Source organism: Diachasmimorpha longicaudata, chromosome 2, assembly GCF_034640455.1.
Source record: "Diachasmimorpha longicaudata isolate KC_UGA_2023 chromosome 2, iyDiaLong2, whole genome shotgun sequence".
Classification (NCBI taxonomy): Eukaryota; Metazoa; Arthropoda; class Insecta; order Hymenoptera; family Braconidae; genus Diachasmimorpha; species Diachasmimorpha longicaudata.
Genome location: NC_087226.1, coordinates 12,286,289 through 12,310,580, shown reverse-complemented (window position 1 = coordinate 12,310,580; position 24,292 = coordinate 12,286,289). Strand labels below are relative to the sequence as shown.

Genomic DNA, 24,292 nt, shown 5'->3' with positions numbered 1-24,292 from the left:
GCCCTATCGCCGATCCCAATATTATTGACAATAGATAGCAGACTCTCGATAACGTAGACACATCTAACCGCAATGATACATGGACACATTCTCATGAATATTCTGTCTCCTGTCGTCAAATCATTTTCGGTCAATTATAAATTCTCAATAAAGTGATTCTGTGCTCGTCCTGAATTATCCTATGGTTTGAAACTTTTGGATGACGTATCGGTTCATTTCTACCTTAATATTTAATAAGAATTAATATATAGTTAATTATTATTAGATTAACGAATTTTCATTCCAATAAATTCGGTCCAACAGTATCGAAAATTTCGAAAAATCCCGAAATTTTTGGCAATATAAAAGATGAGAAAATGGTCCAAATTTAGCGCGGAATATTCAAGCCATGTCGCGACACTTTCCGATTCATAATTAAAGATTTTTTGCATATCGACAGTTTCTTCCATACCTCAGATATCTTTATCGACAGTTTACATGCAACTGGCTCAAGAAATAGTAGAAGTAAAAGCCATTCGTCATGCTATTTGCAATTTTTGATCTCATCTTCAACGGCAACATAAACTAGAATCAATTGATTCTGCCCCGTGTAAGGCCACATTGTGGTCGCTTCTTGGTCTTGATAAAGCGTTGCAAATAATGTTCAATTAAAATTGTTCATTGTAACTACAGGTATCCTAAATTCATGGAATGCCGATAATACGACACTTGAATGAAATTGGTTCAGTGAGATCGGTGAATATGCGGGAATTCTGCCAGGTTGAGCGGTTGGCGATGCCACTGGAACAGCACTCAATGTATATGCCAACTACTGAACGCTCAAGGCATATACCAATATGTGAGCTATAGTGTATCCATAATTCGTTTGGGAAAATTAGCTATGGTTAAGGGGTTAGCGGACGGTGAAGAGGGCTGGAGTGGCCGGCGGGGAGATGCGGGTTAGCAGGAGTAGATACATTTAGGGATGCTATACGGGGAAAGCTTTGCCGCCATATCGAGGCAACAATTTCCCAGTCTCTGACAGCGGTTGAGTCTTGTTAATTTCATGATCACAGCCGGTGCACCAAGCGTGTGTTAGCATTGTACACCTGACCAGCATTTCCGTTCTGCACAATTCATCTCTTTTTCCTTGTAGATTTTTTTTTGTTACAGCTATTCTTTGACGGCTGAAACATTTAACCAACAGCCAACATGGCAAATTCTACTGTTGCTCGTGTTTTTCGATAGCCATTGCAGACAATTGCCTACAAAGATACGAATAATTCTCAATAAATAAATCCGCTTTTGTTTCAGTTTAGCCATTTGCTTTGCTTCGGGTAGTTTTATTTAGAGAGAGGGTATTCCATTATTGTCCCGTATCTGGAAACTATTCCCTTTCGTCGTTGGACATTTTTGGAGGGATGGAAGGGTATCCTGGATTGCATTTGATAGGAAATTCCAGGGTTTCCAGCGTAGACGAGATAAACACGGAAAAAGAGCTTGTATTGATCGTTAAAACCAACGTGAAAAGCACTTTGTATGATTTTCCTTTCTATCGGATAAATACCGTCAAAGGAAATGTTAATTTCTCGTTCAAATATCGTTGAGGATTCTCGGAATAACGTATGTTCATTAGTTTTGAATTTGAATAATAGGGAAATTGCCCCGTCAGTGCATTCTCTGGGTAATCTCCTCACCATGTCTAACCAATGAGAAAATGGAAAAGCATTTCAATTTATTTAAAGGTGATTGCATTATCCCCCAATTTTAACTTCCTCCATCAGCCTGATGGAAGCTTTCTGACAAGTGAATTTTGACATATGTAATGGAACAGTTTGAATGCAGCAATATATATGGAATTCTTTCTTGGATTAATTTTCACCATTTGACGTATTCGAGAATTCTTCAAGTAATTCTCGATAATCATTCGAATCCTCCTATGGAGGTCATATTCTCGGCCCGCACGAACTTTTCTCACAAATATGTCATTAATATTGGACGAAAGAAACATAATAGTGTTCATGGGAAAAGAGGTGATGAGCATTTTCACTTCGCTGAGATAAAATTCAAAAATACCAGTGAGCACCCGACAGACCCATTCATTATGATGGATATCATATTTTACACGAATCAACCACCTGCGCATTCAGTCACTGATGAAAGTATCACACCCCAGTTTTCCATTATCGAATGACATTTTGGAACATGTCGAACAACTATAGAGAACAGTACCAAATGTTGCAGAACTAATTCAAAGGCAAACTGTAATTACTGTTTGTACAATGCCATTTACAAATGTCCAGTTAGCAAGCTCATAACATGTAGCTTTTCGAAGTAGTTGAATTCACGGTGGCACGTATTAGGATGCTGGGGAAACCATTGAAATACTCGTTCACCTGCACGAACTCATGCTCAACTTCTCTAGGTGGCAATCATAATGATAATATGAACGTATTAAATATTTGAGTTTTATAACTCACTAGTGTTACTTGGAGGCAGGTCACACTGGGATGAATTCAACTGAGGGGTGCAAAAGTTTTAGAAATTGAATTTCCATAAATATTCATTCTGCAGTAAAAAGTCATTTGCATAAGTTGCAGATAATTTGGTAAATTTTGGTGGTGTAGCATTAGGCGAGTTTGGAGAACGTGACATCAATTATTTTATCAGTTTGCAACAGTGATGCAACAGTTATTGCAACGCAATAATACTTCCTTTTTTAATTTTTCGTAAAATTTTTATTGAATATTTCTCTTCTTGTGGGAGAGAAAAATTGAAATCTGCAAAAAATAAATAGAAAAATTCATTGAGAAAATTTCGGAAACTACCGAGTGTGCTGCACCATCTTCGAGATGGTTATTTATTTTTCTGTTTATTTCGATTTCCTGGGTTTCTTCTCTGGTAGAGAATTTAATATCCGGTAGACAGTCTCTATCGCGATTCAGCAGCCATTCCGCCCAGACGTATCCACTATTGATTCCCTTTGTATGTATCCCTGAGATGTATGTTATCGAGATGAATAATGGAGATGGATATCACCTGAATTAACCTACGTTAAATCTTACCTTTCCTCGCAAAAATTACTCGCTTGTTACTTGTTCATGCGCCACGAATGTAATTATACCCATTTTCCACGTTGAAATTTCAATATTGAAGCGATAAAGCGTTAATGCCGAGAAATGGAAATATTAACTCCCCTCGTTCCCAATATGTTTCAAAATGCAAAATAAACCAAACAAAGTTGATAGAACCGTTAAACATGCCATACAGGGTAAAAACAAACTGCCACAAAGTTTTAATTCAATTTATTTTCCCAAATATTTACTTTCCGTTTCCCTTATATATTTTACTGATCATTGAAAATCAAATCGCCTTTTTTCGTCGTCATTTTCATATTTTTTTGTGTTTTTCTATTGATAGAACTGTACGAAAATAACGGAATGATATAATCATGAAACATTGAGTTGTAGAACTTAGAGGGGATTCAAGCGAAAAATAGAACAATGAAAATGCATGTATTTTTCACCTTTTAATAGTAACGCTCCTGCGATAGAGAATTAAGGGTGATTTTTTTTCTTCTGATCGACTAGTCACGCGACGTATTTCACTTGGGAGTTAAAGTAGGTACACGACGGAAGAGCTATAACTATATACCCCCTGTCCATTGAAACGCAGTCGTGTGGAAGGCTGTGGATTTTCACTCACTACTTAAATGTCGATTTTTTTAAACGCCATATCGTAACTGTTCTTTTCCGCTGGGCGTATAAATTTTTAAATATATTGACAATTCTTAATATTTTAAAGAGTTTATTCTCCTCTGGTAACAGCAACACTAAACCCCTTAACCTCGCAGACATTTTTCCGAAATTCAAAGACTTAATGTTTTGTAATGTTATATAATCCTCCTTAAAAATTTTTTACAGATTTCAGAAAATATTTTCTTTTCAAATTAAACACATGTTGGACTCAAATTAATTCACAATTTGTTTCATTTTAAATCCAGTTTATATATCTGTAAATGGGAGTATCAACTATTTATTGAAAGGAGATGACACTCAGTCAACAAACTCGAATCTACACCGAGACGAGAGAAGCTTTCTTATGTTTTAAAAAGTCATAGACGTGTCTCTCCTTCTTTAAGAAAAATCCGTTTTCTCATACATAATAAATAATAAAACCGACAAGTAAGCGTATTTGTCGCTGTAGTATAATGTAGTATTTTTCTCTTTTATTTATTGAATTTATCTATTAAAACCATGAAACTCTTGTACAGACCTGGCAGCGATATTTACTTCACACAATACATACGAACTCGGCAGCAAAAAAACGTGACAGACAGGGCTGAAACAAAACATAGAAGAACGGTTATATTTCATGACTGGTGGATTTTTGAAAAGTTACTGAATTTTTTTTTCATATCTAGTTTAAAAATACACTGCAGTGAATGCTCTCTTGTGAACTGATGCGTCTGCATAAATAATTATTCATTTCTGGGGTGACTTTATTATTATTAATGATGAGAGCGAGAGTATATCCCGTTGCTACGAGCATCGCACAGTAATAATATAAATGCGCACAGAACTGTACAAACAATGCCAGTGACGAGCGGATACAGTTTCGTTAGAATGTGCTATTACTCTAGAGATTACCAAAAAAAAAATACACTGAATTTTTTCTCTTTGTGTTCTTCTTTCGTTATGCATTTTTCCCTTTTTTAAGAACTAAAGCTGCTTACTGCTCACCAACTTGTGGGTAAAAAAATGAATGAAGGATAAAACTTCAAATTTAATTATAAATTTTATCTTTAATTGGAAACATAATTGTGGTAAAAAAATTCTATTTTCACGTTTTATATTTAATTATGTTTTTTTGTTTGTTGCAGGGGATTTTTCATTACACATCTTTCCAGTGGAATTGGAGGACGATGGGAAATATCAATGCCAAGCATCGCCCACAAATGATGGACAACCTGGACTAAGGTCAAGATTCGCTCGTTTGAGTGTTCTTGTACCACCCCAAAAGCCGAAAATCCTTCAGGGTGATTTTCTTGTTACTACGGAAGATCGTGAGCTCACCCTGGAGTGTATCAGCGTCGGGGGAAAACCTGCGGCAGACGTAAGTTTTGGTTATTCCTTTATTTTTCTTTCAACGCGATAGAAACACCATGATGTAAGTTATTACTTTCTTCTGGTGAAGGGACAATTACTCTTTTCTAGTACCATTGAAAAAGTACAAAAGTCTAAGCTCTGAGGAAATGAAACCTGATGAATATTTTCTTTACGCATTTAATTGAATTGCTTTCCCGGTGGAAACTTCAAATAGTACCGCCCATACAACGCGAAGGAATGAAAAGAGAAATATTCGTATTTTTCGATGGTCAGAATAGAAACGGCCCTCTGATAGATGAATTCAGTTAATGTTAACGCGATTCGGGAATTGTTACCGGAAAGCGTTCTTGAATTTACAGTAAATAGTTGTGGATAATGACCAACGATTCAGTTGAGCAGTGGCATGACGATTCAAACGAATTATTCGATAATAGTTACTGAACAGTTACAGATTACACATCGAATTGTAGAAGGGCTTGTAGAGTCCACACACCGAGAGAAATGACTACAGTAACACCTAACAACAAAATTTTTTAATTAATTTTAGGCGAGACAAAAAATAAGACAAAATCACGCTAAATTGATTGAGAAAAATTAGTTCGAGATAATTTCACCAAATTCGAAATCTACAAGTCGACCGATTATTCGACTGCTGATTACCCCAAGTAAAAAGGAAAAAAATCTCAGTTTGTATCGAAATTTTCCCAGCCAAGGAAAATAAAATGCAATTCCCGGAATGAGGCATGTGGGTACTTTCATCTGCAACGCTTGAACTCTCATTGGATAGAAATCCCACCGACCTCCACTCGTTGGATGGTAGCATCGTGAAAAACTCGGGAAAGTAAAGCTCCTCCATACATTTCCCAGTAACCAGGCGCACCCACTCTATATCCCGTGACACTTGCTTTATTATTCCCACCCGCCTTAGTCATTTAAAACCTCACCATCATTAAAGTCTAGCAATTTTCCTCGGATACTTGACTCTCCGTCTTATCTTCACTTGTCTGTGTCTTCATTATCCCAACGTTTAAATACAATTTCATCGTAATTTAGTATCTTCTTCAACCTTGATTCTCTCTCTTTTTTTTGTCTCATTACTCTCTGATCTCTATTCTACTCCTATCCATTTATTAAACCTGTGTTTAACCCGGAGAATCAGGAGTCCGTGTAGCCGATGGGATTTGATTCCCACTGAATGATCTGATCAAGTCCCCTTGCACACTCACAGCACTCAGCACTGTGTCCAGTGTACTATTCTCCAACACATATCTATATGTATGTATGTATATATATACGTAGGGAGCCTTGAATATATATGTGAGCTTATCGGCTTGGAGACAAAATACGAACATAAGGGGCGAAAGACGCTTACTAGAAAACAGACTAGACATAGAATATAAATGAACCACTTGTACAAGATTCAATGGTCATTCGTCTGCACCAATAGATGTGTCAACTATTTTTCTCCATCCGTCGCTTTATCTACTTCGGCACGAAGTCAACTCAACAATTTCGAGAGTAAATAATCCCGAGAGATGATCAAAATAATGGTTAGTCATTGATTTGAGATGCCTGAATAGGCACACGGAGAGAATCTTCAGAGGTAGACATCTCAAATCTCAAATTGATTGGAAATATCAGAGGGCTGTCACATCTCTCTTTGTTTTCATCACTGGGCTCATAATGGGGAATACGTAGGTTGAGTACTTTCTATGGATATTTCAGGTTATTATTCGGACAAATAAAAAAATCGTAATATTTTCTATCCACAGAGAGTTATGGAAGAATTTCATGGTGAAATGCAATAGCTTCAATTTGATGTACTCCGAAATTGCTTGTTAGAGAATCATCTGATGCAGATAATCTAAATTTTCATTTGTCTGTATGGTTATTCTTTTAATGACGTGCCCTGATTGTAGACGAACAATGTACGTCCATTGAAATATTCAACGAGATTTTTTTATTGTTCGTTATCGATTTCACGATAGCAGCAGAAATATTCATAGAATTTTGGTTGAAGGAAAAATGTGGATTTTGTCAATGAAAAATAACTTCGGATGGCAGTATTTTATGAAACGAACGATTCTGGTTGTTTCAATAGTTTGTGAATTGAATTTATAGGAATTTGCAGAATCGGCAATGTCCCGGTTTATGATCCCCTGGAATATCAGAGAGATCTTAGAGATAAAAGCCTAAAGTGATTGCGTCATTATCTAACTATTAAGAAAATTGAATAATTGCTAATATTCTGTCGAAATGACGCTGAATGTTACCCCAGGCCAGCTCAATCGGGAGTAAATGGAATCCAGAAAAAATTCCAACAGTGAACGCTGGGTGTTGTTATCAAACAGCCAATTAAGAACTTGATATTTATTTCGATGATTGAAATGTCAATTGAAATTGCGATAAAATTTAATTTGGCGCCTTTGATTTAACACGTTTCAAACAAATTCTCATATTTTTCCGATATTTTTTGGTATGTAGAGAATATCTACATGTAGATGAAAATCAGATATTGATTTTTGCAGTGAAATTGGGGGAAAAATCACGCAATGCAGATAAACATAACCAATTTGGTAATGAGCGTACAATGAGACACAGTAAAGCCTTTGTTGACCTGTCGGTTTACACGTCTACGTTGGAGAGGCGTATTTGTTTATCGATTAACATTCTTGTTTTTAGCCCTTGAACCTTACGTAAATTAATCTTTTGTGTATGTGCCCATGTCATGAATTTCTGTTGTTTTCTCAGATAATATCTTTATTTTAGGTAAAAATCATCAGAAAGGTAATTCCAAGTAGGGAAGTTACACTAATAACCCTGAGAATCAATTCTGGATAATTCATAAAATCAGTTAATGACTCTTAAAGTAGATCACCTATATTTTAAAATATATATTCGGGAGAGAAGAGTCTCAACAGCTTATTTAAAACTTGAAAATTGAGACTGTGTCAAATGGAAAAGTCGATTTCTTCTTCTTCTTTCTTGATGGGGGAAACTGGTTTATGAAGATAGCAGTTGGATTTGTTAGCATAGCGGAGACCCACTGTGAGAAATTATCATCAGGAAGGGTCGAATGGTAGGAGGAGCTTAGGGGACATTATCGCAGGGGTTATATTTCTTTCCCACTCGGAGTCCTGAAATGACTATCAAATCCCATACAAAAATTCCTCTTGAGCCTAGCTCACTGTGAGGTCAAGCTGGGACTGATTGAAGTGAGTGCGGCAGCAAAGTTTCCGCCACTTCCCCATCTGAATTTTCAAAGGGATCAATGGGTCTTATTTCCACCGGACATGTGTTTGGAGATCCTGAAAAAATGATTCTGAAAATTCAGATAAAAAATATGAAATGCTTCGGAGTTAAATAGTTCTTCTGTGTGCTAAAACATTTAAATTTATTTTAAATTAGAAAAGTCACAAGCTCTTGTAATTGACGGATTAAATTTTTTTTCGGGCAACCAGTTAATGGCAAAGAGAAAAAAAAACGACGCGTCGTGGCGCTTCCCTCGTACAGTGACCAATCTCGAGGTAATCTAAGCAGAAACTTCAACAAGTGCTGCATCCTTCGCCATTGCAGCGAAATATTCAGTAGCGAAACGGTAAAGCGGGTCAAGTTGATTTTCACTTTTAGCCAGTTTTTGATGAATAACTAAAATACACCTTCAAGATGTAGCATCAGAAACGCGGTCAGTGCGTATATCAGCGCATTTCCATGTTCTGTACATTTCCAATTACATCACGCCCAGTAATTGTTAATTTAAATAATTATCAGTTAAGTAATCAGTGAGTTTTCTCAACAAAAATTAAAGAGACTCAACCGCGAGTTAATAATTATCAACATCAATCAGGCAGTCGAACTACATTACACGGGAGAAAGTTGGGTAGAAATTACCTGATCGTTTGGTAATCATCTTGTATTTTAACCCTTCACATGATTACGATTATCAAGTGAGAAAGTAATTATTTGGACTGCACCAAAATGGACTGCACCAAAAATATTATGACCACAAATTTTGTACTTCTTTTAAATTTGAAAATATTATCCAAAGACTGGCTGGAGATAATTGATTCTCTATGAAAAATTAAATGATGAAATAAAAAAAATGAGGGCTAGAGAAGAGCCATTTAAAACATTTTAGTAACGATATTCAAAAAAAGATTTTCGAAAAAATACCCACACATAGGATTTGGTAAAAGGACGAAGAATAGTATACATGTTCCACCTTCATTTCTGAAATCAATCATCACCTCCGTCCACCTCTTCACCTGCTTCATTTCTCGATCGTCCGAGACACTTGTTAACATTGAGGAAGTTCCTTTCCCCCGTAAAGATTTTTCATCACATTTATCACAAAGCGTCTGTTCTATTCTGAGAAAAACATTCTTTTCCATCGAGTCTCCTCCCACGAATTCCGAAGTATCCATCCTCTTCCCCAGGGGATATTTCATCTCCTCGATCTTATCACACACTTTTCATAGCTCTACACATACGAATATGTCATATATCCTTGATATCTTCGTCGCAATTTTCTTTCAAGTCACGAGCCTATTGCTTCGGGCTTTTTTTTGGCTCTGGCCCCTCAATTACCCGGATCCAAAGCATAAGGAGAAAGAGAAAAATGCTCGTGAGAAAGAAGAAGGGTATAAGAGTGATAAATCTTCAATGAAAGCCCCCACTCGGACTGCTTTACACCTCCCTCTGGGTTACGTGAAATACTGCGGTGTGTTTAATTTTGTTTCAATTGGCATTATTTGTGAAAAGTAACAAAAAAAAAATTTCATGAGTATGATATGGCCAACAGGTGGTTTTGCACTGTCCACGGTATTTTAGTATGAAATTATGTTAACAAAAAAATGACTCAGACTGACCAATGTTAAACTTGTTTCGGTTTTCTACTGGAGAATTATATTATGTGGATATTCCGTAACAGAGTGGTAATGGAATATTAAAATTGTTAACCATTGGAATAAGTGCGTTTTGTATCCCGATAATGAGCTTAAAAATACTGTTTGTATTCTATGTTAATTCAAAAGCTCATTAACGTTAAAGATTCACGTCCCATAGGGGCTGTCGGTTTAATTAGAGAAATGGGAAACAAATTTATTATTTCAGCGGACGGAGAAAAAAAAATTGTTTCCCCAGTGACGAGAAAAAGCTCGATGTTGGCACAGAAAAAACTCGTCGAAAATCGGTTAAAAATTCAGTGTCTTGCGGTAAAAATTTTAAAGAATGCAGCTGAATTTCCGGAAGCCATATTTGATTCCGTCCAATCAGCAATATCGGAGAACTCTGCAATTCCAAACGTCTGGGCAAACACTGTGAAAAATTGCGTTGCGAGCGATCAATGATAATAACTCGACAATTCATTAAACTCAATTGAGGTGTAAAATAATTTAGTAAAATTCGTTTCATTGGGAAGATGACCGTATTCAAATATTATTGGAACCTCCAGGTTTTCCGGACTTCTCTCAAATAAATATTTATTTTCATTCCACGTTCTCCGGAACTCCTGGCTACCAGAGCAATTATAATTCCGCTGCCGATCTGTTGCAGGATTATTTTTAAAAATAATTTTTACATTCGTTCACTTGGTAGAAGTTTATGAAACAACAGTACCTCCATTCCACAATGAGATTACCCACGGTTTGTAATTAAACAAAGAGACACGGGGATTCATATAGTGCATAATAATGTGAGAAGCGTTAGGTAAAAAAATCCCCAAAATATATAAGAGTAGTTAACGTTGTTGTACATGGGAAGGTGTCTGGCAAGAGTTGACGCAAAATGTAATAAACCAAATACATTACTCCGTGGTGATAAAAAAAAATAAAATAAACTCAATGACGGAAATTTGCGACTCTAAAGGAAGCCCAGAGCAATATAGTTAAGGGAAGAATATGTATTCTCTCGTTGGCCTGGAGAACGAAAGAAGTTCTCTTGACTTTAACCCCGGGCATTGTGCCAGCGTGATGATATTCTAAACCTCACTCTCGCATTTTTATTTACATACTCCAACCTCATCACTGTACCGATGGGAGAAAAGTCCACCCTCGACACTTTCCTCTGAAGTTTTAATAGTTTCTGCATAGTGTAAAGCCATTTCCCACCGCCACGTAATTGACGTATTTATCAGGAGCGAACGAGCTTTTTCCGTTTTTTTTTTTTCAATTTTAAAGTTTTTTTTTCTAGCGCTGGCTTTATCACTGCATCAACTCGACAACAAATGGAAGAAAATTAAATTCAGGGTAGTTGAGTTTATTTCCAATATTTGAGGTTCTGGGTCAAATGAAAGCTTCGTTTTCCTGAAAAACAATTATTTGAAATGCAGAGCTTTCAAATGCTTTTATTTGCGGGAGCCGACATTTTTCTGTCGCGTTCATAGGGTTGGATAGGATTTACTGATATTAAAATTTTAGGGGTTTTCACATTATTTGTCGATTGATGTATGATAGAGATTGAAACGAGAGTCACCAGGGTGACTGGGTTTTAGTGATAACTCTGCAACCCTTTTTAATGTCCAACATTTGATATGAATTTTTAATGAACAAACATTTTGCGAAATCGATCCAAATATTTATATCTTTATCAAGCCTGATATGCGATATCGGATTGTTTCATTCATTAAGCAAGAACTCACGTTAATCATCTCAGAAGATTGGCTTTTCCATACGGCGAGAAAGTAATATTTACTGAATTTATCAGTAATCATGTTGTATTTAGGTCATTGGAAACACTTGGTATAGCACCACATTTCAAATTGGGAAATAATCAAAATTATCATGAACATCGAAGACCACATTCAAATAAGTTTTCAATGGATTTATAATCCAGAGGGATTTATAATAGGTCTTTGAATTTTCAATTATTCAATATTCCATTAATTGTTCAACAGTTATTCTAATGAATATTTTACGAAAATTTTAAAAACATTTAGAATTTAGTATGTGAGCTCAGTTGCTTCGAAAATTATTCGTAATAGGATTAATATCACATTTTGGAATTTATCTCGTTTAACAACTCACTTGACTCAGTATAGATTTTACCTATTCTTTTATAATACTCTTTACCCCCGCTTCGAAAGAGCTTTTAGCAGTATCACGGATGTGAGTACTTTATTTGTGAAATTTAATCTTTATTAAAGGGCGTTGTAGGAAAAAAAACAGCCTTTGAAATTTACACACATGGTGACAACATTTTTCAGACACTGGAAACCGTCCGAACAAGATAACAATTTATTTGATTTCTAAAGAGAAAGACCCGTAACCCTTTTAATTCATGCTTGAAGTTAAGACAAAATTTTATTTTATCCAAACGTTTTTTAATGTTTGAAAAATATCTCCCGAAGGTCCATAAAATTGTGCCACCCAATTTTGCTATGATTCACTATCGAATGTTTTTTCTTTTCTATTGTCGATACACAAAAAAGAAAGTGATCGTATCCGGTATTATAAACGAGATACAAAAGGTCGTTATGATAGATTTTATTGTAAAAAAAAGGAAAAAAACCGAAATCATCTCATCCTAGTGGAAATAAAATCCGTAATTCTTGAAGAATGAATCTGATAACTTTTTATTACTGTATAGTAAAGATTGGAATGAAACGCGGCAATAGCTTCACGGAGAGAAAAAAAAACAATCGCATATTCCAGAATTAATGTTTCCAGTTGAGATCAATCCTATAGAAAAACATTTATTTATAACTGTGATTTTTTTGTCGAAGAACGATAAGTCTCGTAACAGTAATAAAAGTTTCAAATTCAACGATGACGGGATTTTTTTTTGTCCGAACAAATCGTTATTCAATAAGCTGCAAGTTTTTAATATTTTGAATCATTTGTTCATTTCCTGATTCGAAAAAAACCATTGCCTGACACAAAAAATTCTCGCGCCATCGTGAAGAGTTCATGTTCAAATCATGAATGCTTCATGGAATTCGTACGTGATCTTTGTAGCTCATTTCCAAGAGCTAGATGATATGGTTGATCGAAAAAAACCCGACGGACAGCTAATAATTCTCACGCAGAAAGGAAGAATACTTTTTTAATTTTCCAGAAGAATTCCGAGATCTCGCTCTCCATGTGTAAAATAATTTGGAACTCTTCTACGACCAAGTTTGTCTTTGATTTCGATCAACGATCTCTCCTAGTTGTCGTCAAACCCGGAAGCAATCGTGAACATATCCACCGAAAAGTTTTTGACATGTGAAGCCATTTGACTGAAAATTCTATGAAACTCTCACATGTATTTCCCATTTTATGTTCCTAAAGTTCAGACCCTATCTCAGACTGACAAGTTGGTTCAACTTTGTAAAGTTTGAAGAAGACTCCAGATTTGAGCCTATTGAAAATATTAAACCAGACAACGTAATTTATAACTTTGCTAATATAATAATCATTAAACAAAGCATAATTACTAGACGGTACGAAATTTTTTTCAGAATTTCTCTCTCCGTGTCATAACTAATGCAAATATTTTCACTGAATTCCTCAATTCGGCATTGATAAAAGAACGCATATATACCGTACAGCAGGCAAACATATCCGATCGATTTAACTCCACTTTTGATAAAAAACAAATATTATTATGCAGGCATGGATAACACAAAAATCCATAAAACATGAAATAATCGATTGATGGAAAACTAATAGATTTACATCTATCGCTGTTATGACAGTGAAGATGAACTCCAACCCCATTTCACAGCACCGCAATTGCTTTCTCCTTCACAATTCGCTGAACTTCTACACGTATTGCTATTTCAGTGAAAATAGCCTTTCCTTTTTTTCCACCCCTTGCCGATTCAGATCAGCTCAGACTCATCTCAATAACTCCACAATTAACGAATTGTTAATTAACGAAGACGGTGTGATAATTTTCGTCCTCAGAATTTTTTTTCATAAAAAACATTTTCTCCCTGTCCCAATACCAATCAGAGCTCATAGAATAATTCTCCAGTTAATTTTATAAACCCCCACAACACCTTTGTTTTCCATCCATCTCCAAAGACCTCCGTAAACTTACTGATCAGAATTACCAGCAGTGAAAAGCTCTCAAACTTTCGTACTGGGGAGAGAAATGTATACGGCATCAAGCGGATAAAAGTTCACCGAATTGGGAGCAACCACAAGAACTTCTTTATTAGTTTGGAAATTGAGTGGGAAACGAAATTGAATTCGACCTGTTGACCGGTGTGAGAGTACATATTTCCTGGATCTAGGAATAACAACAGAATCAGTTCATTTTTTTCCTGTGTCGCTTCTCACAATTCTTCGTTGATCAATTGGTATTCCATACTTCACAATCTCAATACCTTGGAGTGTATAAAAATTTATTTTTCAACCATCACTGTAAATTATCATTATCAAGACAATGGCGACTTAATAAAATTTCGTTCTACTGAAAATTTCAGAACGATTGCTATCTTTGTTCTATTGATACAGTAATTGGTCTCTGGTCTAAAATGAAATTTGATGATCATATATTAATGTGGGTCAGGCATTAAGTTTCAGGATAGAAATGGAGTATCGATGACTCATGATACACTTTGATAAAGTGCTATAATAATTTAATTCCTCCCTTCTACAGTTGAAATGACGTCAACCTAAGTTAGCGTTTCCCTAATTAATTATAGGGGTTTCATATTCATTAGAGAAATCAATTCATTGAGTACAACATCAATGACCCAGAATCAATTGTCAGAAGATGAAACCAACTACATGTAAAGCCCGTGTTCAATTTCTGATTGAGTTCTCCACAATTAGAAACTTTGGAAATCCCATTGACTGACTGGGATAATAACCTGGACCATCAATAACTTTACCTTTTGTTCAATGTTGCAGATTACGTGGATTGATGGACTAGGTAATGTTTTGCACTCGGGTATTGAGACATCAATTGAAAAGTACGAGGATGGCCCATTATTCAGCGTTAAATCCGTCCTGAAAGTTATGCCGAGAAAGGAACATCATAATACCACGTTCACGTGTCAGAGCCAAAATGCGGCTGATCGCACACCGCAGAATGCTAAATTACGTGTGGAGGTAAAAAAATTATTTTCCCCTATCTAAGAGTACACTCAGAAAAAGTCTTCCGCATAAAGTTAAAGCCGACGGCTTACGTGGGTAACTTCATTTATATGCTTGTACTTTCATACATAGGATTAGCAAATATTCAACCGGTTATATTCAAGCCTATTGATTGATAATTAACTAATCTATTTGGACAGAATAAATAATTATCAATTTGTTTAATTGTTTTAAGCGATTCGGGTCCCTATCAATTAAGATTCTGTCTGACATATGCACTAGTACCTCCACTCGTATAATGAGTGGCGCCCGGTGTTCACTAGAATTCGCAATACACTGCGAGCAGTACATGAGCCACTTTTTTTATTTTTCGCACTTCAATATCATAAAGTGTACACTTCTCAAACTCCTCTTCCATTGAGCCCACAGATGTTCGAAACTCAGGGATTATTTCCTTTCTGTGAATTACTCTCCATTAAAATTTAATCCAATTTAATTCATCTTTGTAGGTACGTTATGCCCCAAAAGTTTCGTTAAAAATCCGTTCGGGTTTATCTAAAAATGGACGAATTGTCGAGGGCTCAGAACTGAGATTTAAATGTCGTGCCGAAGCTAATCCTCCAGAAATGGAATACAGGTGAGTGTGAAAATATAACTTATTTTGTTTAGTTATTTCACAATGATGAAGATCGTGGAAAAAATATAGAGAAAAGACGGATCTAATTGTCCGTGTAAATAGAGTATTTTCCCGAACATATGTGTCACACATAAAACTGCAAAAATGGCCATCATATTACACTCACGTGACGTTACATTTTTTGGCATAATTTGAATAAATTTTTTCTGTAATTTAGATAGGATATGATAGCCACATAGAATATGTCCAAAAATTACAACAAATTACAGGACTATGGTGTTCACTGATTTGTCATCTGGCAATTTTTTTTTGCAAATGCACTATTTAGTTAGTATATGGCTGTCATACTGTAATACCATCATAATTTGATTTCATAACGTATCGTAACATTTTTACACACTTCTATTCCGCCGTGATGTTATTACCTGGACAACAATGGCGAATTACCTAGCTATTTCGAACTAAATTTTACTGATTTATTCCAGTAATGTAAAATATCGAATATCCATTGTCGTCTTTCAAATGCAGTTGCAATTTTATCAAAATAAACAAATAGCCTCTACGTCTTTATTATGCTCAAACCATTCACACATATTCGCGCATAACAATGTTTTCCAATATTATCCTGTACAGGTGGTACATAAACGAGAAAACGGTAATAGGGGACTATACGACAGAGATGATAATCCATAATGCCACCCGGGAGCTACACGATGCGATCATAAAATGTGAAGTTCACAACGAGGTCGGGAAAAGCGAGGAAACAGAAACCCTGGATATAACTTGTAAGTATCATGCTTCGATGCTTTGTCTATTATTGACCGTTGTGACGTCCTCTAGATCAGATGAATCAGGATTGCAAAGTTTCGTTATATTAGAATTCATCCATTGAGTGCCCATGACAAATTGTCGATACTTTCCACGAACTTTATTAATCTAATAATCACCACAAGATGTTTTCCTTCGAAGAATATTATTCTATGGCAGCTTATAACGTCTTACCATTAGCGGTTGTAAATTAAGAAACAACAGAACAATGCATTGATAACATTTCTGGAATTAAACATTGTGACTCCGGGTCCAAAGTGTCATAAATATTCCATAAGCATTTTCATGCAAAATACTTTTTTCTCCCATATCTACATGACATGTTATTTCACTAGCTCATTAGTAATGGAACTAGTGACTGGAAACAGATGTGTAAACAAATTTTCAACAATTCCAGATGTTCATATTCTCAGTTGATATTAAGTAATCATCATATATTATCCACATAATTCTAAATGCAGTTTTGTAGAATAATTCAACAATGCCCGAAGATATCTATCGAAGGTTTTTATTCATTTGTTCATATTTCCATCAAGAAAACACCCATCATAAAAACCCGAGTCTCAAGTATGAACAATCGCAAAGCTTGCATTCGAACATAAAAATTACAATCTCCACGTTATTTCAGATGGTCCCCAATTCCGTCATCCACCAGTATCCGTAGAAACCCATTACGGTGCAACCGAGATTCTTCAGTGCGATGTGGATGGTAATCCAACACCGGAAATCCTCTGGATTCACGAGGATTCAGACAGGATAGTGGCAACTAGTCCAAATATAAGTGTAGCAGTAAGTCCCGATACATCTGGACGTTACTACTGCAAAGCACATGTGGCTGGATTTCCAGAATTGACTGGATACGCCAACATCTTCATTCGTGCACCACCGAGCATTGTATCACAAAGGACCCAGTATGTGCCAGATGAAGGTGTAGTCAAGGTAAAATAAACAAAGAATCCGCTCCACTATTTCATATAACACTGTTCCATCCTCTCCCTCCTGCCGATTCTTTGAAGGAACAATCGTAAAAGCAGAAAATGAAACAACGAAACAAATCAAAATGGAAAACTAGATAGAAGAAGGTAGAATCGATCCTTGTGACAATCTTTCCCATATTGTTTTTTTTTCTTTTATCATTCTTGTTTTTACCTTCCTTTTCGACTCAAACAGAGCGTTATATCTACGTACAAATATCCACCGTAAAATGTGACTGGACGCTGGGCAAACTGGGCCACTCGTTTCAGAATTCGCCAACATTTTATGTGTGGGTTTTCCAACTCAGAGGTTTACAAAACCCAGTGGCACGTATACATAGAAAACGTGAATACATGAAACTGAACAATTTTAGTCTCAATTTTAACCCATCTCTGCTGCCAGTTGTATCAGAGTGGAAAAACGAAACAGAACAGAACAGGAGGAATGAGAGAACAGGAACAAAGGGTTATCTAGATCGTTAACGTCGATAACCAGTTATACTACCCGCATTTGATGATAATGATTTTGTCATTTCACGTGTTTTACCTTTTTTTTGTTTTCTTTTTTTTTCCTGGGATCTTTCCAGGTCAAATGTACTGCAATATCAGTGCCAAAAGCTGATTCCGTTGTGTGGAGTTTCGCTGGTCGTGAGCTAAATTTCTCATCAAACAATACACCATTCTACGTACAGGAGGAGTATACACCAGAGAGAGTTGTCAGCACTGTTACACTTTTGGAACCTATATCGACATACTTTGGGGATTACAACTGTACTGTTACCAATAGTTTTGGTACAGACTCAGTCATTATTAAACTTACGACTCATGGTAAGCGAAATTTACAGGGCTCAGATGGGCTTATTTATTCTTTATCATATGGAAAGAAATTTTGCATATTCAAAATAATGAATTATCACCGAATTTTTATTTTCCAATGATTATTCCAGATTGTATTCAATTATAATTTCACAGTTGATTGAAATTCAATAGTTTATGTAATCTGGCGAGTCGAAAATACCTAATTGTAGATTGAATAATGTACTCGATGAAATGAGAGACATTATTGATTTGACTGCATCTGAATAGATCCAAATTATTATTGTACTCTATTCATCGTGACACATCATTACAGGATTGAGCTTTATTGGAAAATCAAGTCTCTATCCATTAAGATTGCGTTATCAAAATGTTAACGGCGACCACAAAATATTTGAGAATATTCATTAGTTATTCTGAACATGAAAATTACTGGAAAATTCATGAAATTGATAAATTAATTCTTCATGCCACAATTAAAGTATTTTAAATTGGAAAGAGCATTGAGGGAAATTTAATTTTTAATTTACCATGATTTTTTAGTAAATTTAGAGGAACTAAATTCTATTACGAACTTTGTTACGAATTTCAAAAAGTTATTAATTAGAATTAAATTAAATTAGCAAGATCTGATACTTTTTAACTCTAGGGAGCGATTTAAATGTGTAAGGAAGCGCATTCTAGGTTAACTATCCATAATTTTCTCTTGAGTCGAAAACATGAAATTAAACCAGACATGACGCTCAGCGTTGATTCCAGTCGATTGGCAACTTATCCTGATAATTGTTGGACTGGTGGTATGTCTCATCCTCATTGGGATCATTGTGGTTCTGATTTTACACTGTCGTGATCGGATTAAACAACCACGAGCCAGATCAGCTCAGACTGCGGAGAACGACTTGCGTAAGTATCGTAAGTAACAGTTCCATTTTTTTCTATTTCACTAGATATAAGTTTTTTTGGTACTGAATTAAAAATTCCCACGAATTTCCCTGAACTGATACAAACTAGAAGCGCGTAGACAAACATTATCAGTTTTTGGCTCAATCTTCGTTGATGACGCCGCACTATCATAAAAAGGACTAGCTATAAATTTGAGGGAACTAAAAAAATTTAAGTTCGCCACTTGAGTTTAATTAATCAATTTGCTCATAGTCTTCACTGAATTGACGAGATTAAAACAAAGCCAAAAGATTATGTACCAATAACCGTTAGCAAAGCCTGCACTATAAACCAATATTTACTCAGCTACTCGAGAATGATCAAATTAAGTTATTTTCTCCGAGACTAAAATAAGTGTACTACTTCACACTTAAGAAAATCCAACTTGGTTGTACGACAGCTTTGTCATGACAATTTCAATGAACTGATGAATGCTCGGGCAGAGGGGAACCGAACGATTATATGCTGGAGCATTTGTGAGCAGAAGAAGACGCCTCCGAGTGGGGAAATACTTTTTGAACGATATCAGTAGAAGAAAATAACAATATACAGTATTTATAGGACTTAACAGTTCCTTTGAAAATTTTTCTTCATTTAATTTCCTTTGAAATGTCTTTAACAACATTCATTCACATTCACTCAACCCAATAATAAGCAATTAGAGAAAATAAATTTTCATGCAGCGAACGCCAAAACTGTGACTGTGGGATTGATACAACGTGAGCGTAATTTTAAAAGCTGGCTCTCACTGGAATGAATTAGTAGATAAATGAGTTGCTCTGCAGGTCCTGATAATTTTTTCTCCATCGCTCTCCTCTTTTCCTCATTCCGCGATTGACATTATTCGAATTCACGGTTGGACTGAGAGAAAAAAAAGTATATTTACCAAATATCTATTAACTTGAGCGGAATAATTATTTTTGTGCCACGCCGTACAGTACTAAACTAATTATATACGCTTGCACGTGAAGATCACATAAAACATGATTGTTGCCTACAATAATATGATTATTCTAGTCAAAACCTAATCAAGAGAGGTATAAAAAATGAATGCTTCTCTCAAGAAAAATAATTTTTTACCAAACACAAATTTGTGTCTCAGTATACTGATTTATTGATTACCTCACATAAATACACCATTAAAATGGAAATCACGGTAACTATCCGATCGAATGGCAATTTCCGCGGCATCGTATTTTCGGAGTTTAAAATTTTGCTCATAAAATAAATGACAGTCGTAATTCTTTTTAACCACAAAAGAACTTCCACTTTTGCTATTCACAAAGGAAGTCCCTAAAGATCGCACTTAGTCCCCTTTGATTTCCGGATAAAGATATATTCATGTCATGAAGCCCTCGGGTATGAACGTGCACAGAGAAAAAAAATCCGTGAATTTTTAAAAATCCATCTCCCAACAGAGAGTGACTTTTCCTCTTTCAAAATAGAATGAGTTTTACTGCAGAACATACAGAAGCTACATTTCATAAATTACAGGTGCTTAATTCAGTTTTCTTCCTTCTCTTTTTAACTAACATTGTGATTTTCCATTTTAATTATTCAATTAACGGATTTTCCTCACCCGTCAAGTTATTGAATTTTCAGTTATGCAAAAACGACTAGGGAAAATGTAAAAATAAAAGTCATTTTAAAAATTTGTTAAATTGAAAATGTAAATTAAAAAGGAGTTGGATATTGGAACGTTTTTATTGGCAAATGATGTTACAGAACTTGCCAGATTTCATCTCGTTAAATTTTGAATTTTTTATTGAACTGAATTTTTATTTTCCTCATTTGCCAACAGAAGAGACAGATTTAAACGCAGATCGCTACCGTGAAAGTGATCGCAGTAGTAATCTCTCAGACGTCAAGGCAGATATACGCGCTGGATCTAGCGTGAGCAACGCGGAAAGCGTGACCGCTCTAGACAGTGAGGGAGAAGGCAGCACAAGGGGTGTAAATGCCTTGGCTCTAGCTGGCCCAGTACCTAATCCACTTGGTTATCGATACAGCGCCGACTACACGGAACCCTCGTTTCCACCAAAGAACACAGTAAGTAGTAACAGAACTCACTCATTGATTTTATGTTTACCACTTTGGTATATTCATTTACACCTTAACGTTTCCTGACTAATTGCTACGTGAATGATTGTAACTCATTCATTAGTGAGGAAAATTTTATTAATGCAACTTGTGGGTAATGCAATCTCCACTAATTGTTTGTTCATAAATTTTCCCGGAGATTTGTATCCAGGGGTCCGTATTTACTAGCATTATTTTCTGAAGCATTTTTATCCAATTCAGCAGTCTCCTCATATTATGAATGAACTTGTATTATTGTTAGCATTATTATTGTCAGTGAATGCTGTGGATTTTATATCAATGTCTAAGATAAAGGAGTTTGTTTTGGCGTCAAGTGGCCGGGATTGAAGACCGACGGACGCTCAGACAACAATCACTCATGTCTCAATTTCACAATTGTTTTGTACACACATTTGAGTCATTGGAAAACCCCCAACAAGAATTTGATGAAAAATATTGAACACATAAATACATATGTTAAATATTAAATTCAACAGGTCTCCAAACAATTGAATTCATTTTTAAAATTCATCTAAATGTCTGTAAAAAGTGTCTGAAAATTGGACATTTGTTTGCTATCTAATCCAGCTCACGTTCGCCAGAAACCACTCCTCCGAGTAAATAGGAAAAAATATAATTCCACGATTATTCTCACTTCTCACATTCTTTACCTACACTCTAGCTAATTAGTAATTTTTCTCATTTCTTTCAATTATTCCTATGCAAAGATTACAAGCAGGCACAGTTGAAAGCCTTTGTTAAGGCGTTCTCCCCCAAAGCCATTAATTTCATCCAAAAGAATACCTATTCAATGATTTATGATTGTAACGCATTTATCAAAATTAACAGGATGGCAGTAATAACAACGGTTATGTGCCCTATGTCGATTATACGAGGGACTACATGCCACCCAGCACACAGGGAATTGGGGCATCGCGGGAATCACTCAGTCGTATACCCTCAAGTGGTATATTGGCATCGAAGAAAATTGGCCTGAGTTCGGCCAATTTGGGAAATACCACACCACAGACTACATCAATAATAGATCCGAGATTCTCGGCTGCATATGGCAATCCATACCTAAGGTAATTGTCTATGGAGATTTCATGAGAGCATTAATATTTATACGGAATTTGTCTTTAGAATTCGAGACTTGTGAGACAGTTCATAGGGTTAAGGTTGATCAAGTCAATCAGAATATTCAAATTATTTGAAAGCTCGTGGAGCAATACTGCGCTTTTCCCGCAAATGAAATGATCAATTTTCAGACTGACCATCTTATCGGACTACGATATAAGATCGGCAGCCATTCCCCACCCCTCCCCCGGACGAATAACAATCTAAAACGTACAAACGTTCAAACATTTGATTGACGAGTTCGGTGATATTGAATCCATTTAATACTCACACTGTCGGCGATTTCCATGCGAATTTTTCGATGAAAGCCCTTTTGGATTCAAGCTGAGTCTTTGAATTTTCAAGCCCTCACTGTAGATTACCAGTATCAGCAGTTCTCATACTACTTTGAATATTCCCGTAAAGTCATCGGGAAAAGAGGAAAATCGTCTATAATTCCCTCCATAATTTCGTATTAATTGTATATCGATATCCTCGATGAATCAAATATTGGAATTACGGAAATGAACGAGGATAAAATTCCCTTTAGTGTTAGTTTTTCCTTTTCATCGTTTTTTTTTTGTAAACTAATCAATCTGCCATAATTACATTAAACCAGACAAATTTAAAATTCATTACATCGCTTGGCGAAAAAGGCTAAAAGAGGATGTCCGCTGGCTATTTTTTCTCGACTTATTAATTATCCATAAGGAAGCTTTAATACATCAGATCTTAAAGAGATTAAATTCTGACTACATAATTGCGAACTGAAATATGTTGTTGAATGGCTACAAGAGATAATCTATAGTGTTATAAGCATGTTGACGAATTCTCGAATTTTCACAGCCATTTTTCGAAAGAGTTTAGTGAGTTGTGTAAAAAATTCCATCAGTTGAAAGCCCTTTCCTTATCCCCGTCATCTTTTTTAATCACCAGAATGTCAGCCGCTGAACAACTCAGGCACGCGCCCCATACGGCCATACCAGGAGTGACGCCAGCACCACCCCCTTACACTCAGGCCATGCGAATGAATAGCCTGAGTACGCTCAACGGTGCCGGACCACAGGTAATGCAAGCGTTATCTAATGATTTTCTTAACCCCTGCAATGATTTTTTTTTTCGTCAACGAAACGAGAGTCTTAAGATTGTTGGCTTATAATTTTTTCTTAAACATTTTTCAATGAATTCTTATGGTAGGATTTAACATTGGGAATGCCCAGCTAATTGACTGGTGAGGGACGAGGGATGCACCACTGATGAGTAAAAAAATATTTCCAATAATCAAGCATGTCTGGACGAATCTGTCCAAGCATGTCGGTTTGCTGGATTTTTTAAAGGGATTTTCAATAATAAATTTCCCATATTTTATGACTTTTCTCGAAGAAATGTAGAATTCAGTGGGCTTTACGTCAGCTCTGAATTCATTTTCGGATTATGCAGCTGAATAAATATACGTATTTTATGAAATTCAGAGCCGCCAAAAGAAGGTAAAATATTCGATGACTTTGGTCACCTGATTGTTTCGATGGAAATATTCCCAATGCTGTCTGTAATCTCGAGTGCTTTAAATGGGTTTCCAGCGGCGTCGTGACTCAGGCGTTTTTATATTGTGCACGAGAAAAAATAATTCACCTCTCGGAAATAATTTTTTTCGGCTGTTATTTTGAAAAATCAAATTGTTTCAATCATCGAATAGTTTATACCGCGTTTCCCTCACAGAGAGAACAATCTAGAGTTATAAATTTTCTTTTACACGAGCAAGTACTTAATTATATTTCACGTGTTGTA

General features: G+C 35.8%; 1 protein-coding gene across 4 annotated transcripts in view; it reads left to right on the top strand.

The window, feature by feature from the left end:
• Positions 1–24,292, top strand: part of LOC135172743 (irregular chiasm C-roughest protein-like) — a 61,005-nt gene that overhangs the window by 30,064 nt on the left and 6,649 nt on the right. Inside the window, exons 3-12 of one of the 4 annotated variants that reach the window (XM_064139064.1) lie at positions 4,862–5,094; positions 14,927–15,127; positions 15,622–15,749; positions 16,383–16,534; positions 17,206–17,516; positions 18,139–18,379; positions 19,127–19,270; positions 21,111–21,358; positions 22,238–22,473; positions 23,441–23,570. In XM_064139064.1, the coding sequence (XP_063995134.1) occupies positions 4,862–5,094; positions 14,927–15,127; positions 15,622–15,749; positions 16,383–16,534; positions 17,206–17,516; positions 18,139–18,379; positions 19,127–19,270; positions 21,111–21,358; positions 22,238–22,473; positions 23,441–23,570 (2,024 nt within the window). Of the gene's footprint in view, positions 1–4,861; positions 5,095–14,926; positions 15,128–15,621; positions 15,750–16,382; positions 16,535–17,205; positions 17,517–18,138; positions 18,380–19,114; positions 19,280–21,110; positions 21,359–22,237; positions 22,474–23,440; positions 23,571–24,292 lie in introns of all 4 variants that reach the window. The other 3 variants (XM_064139063.1, XM_064139061.1, XM_064139060.1) reach the window with 3 other exon arrangements.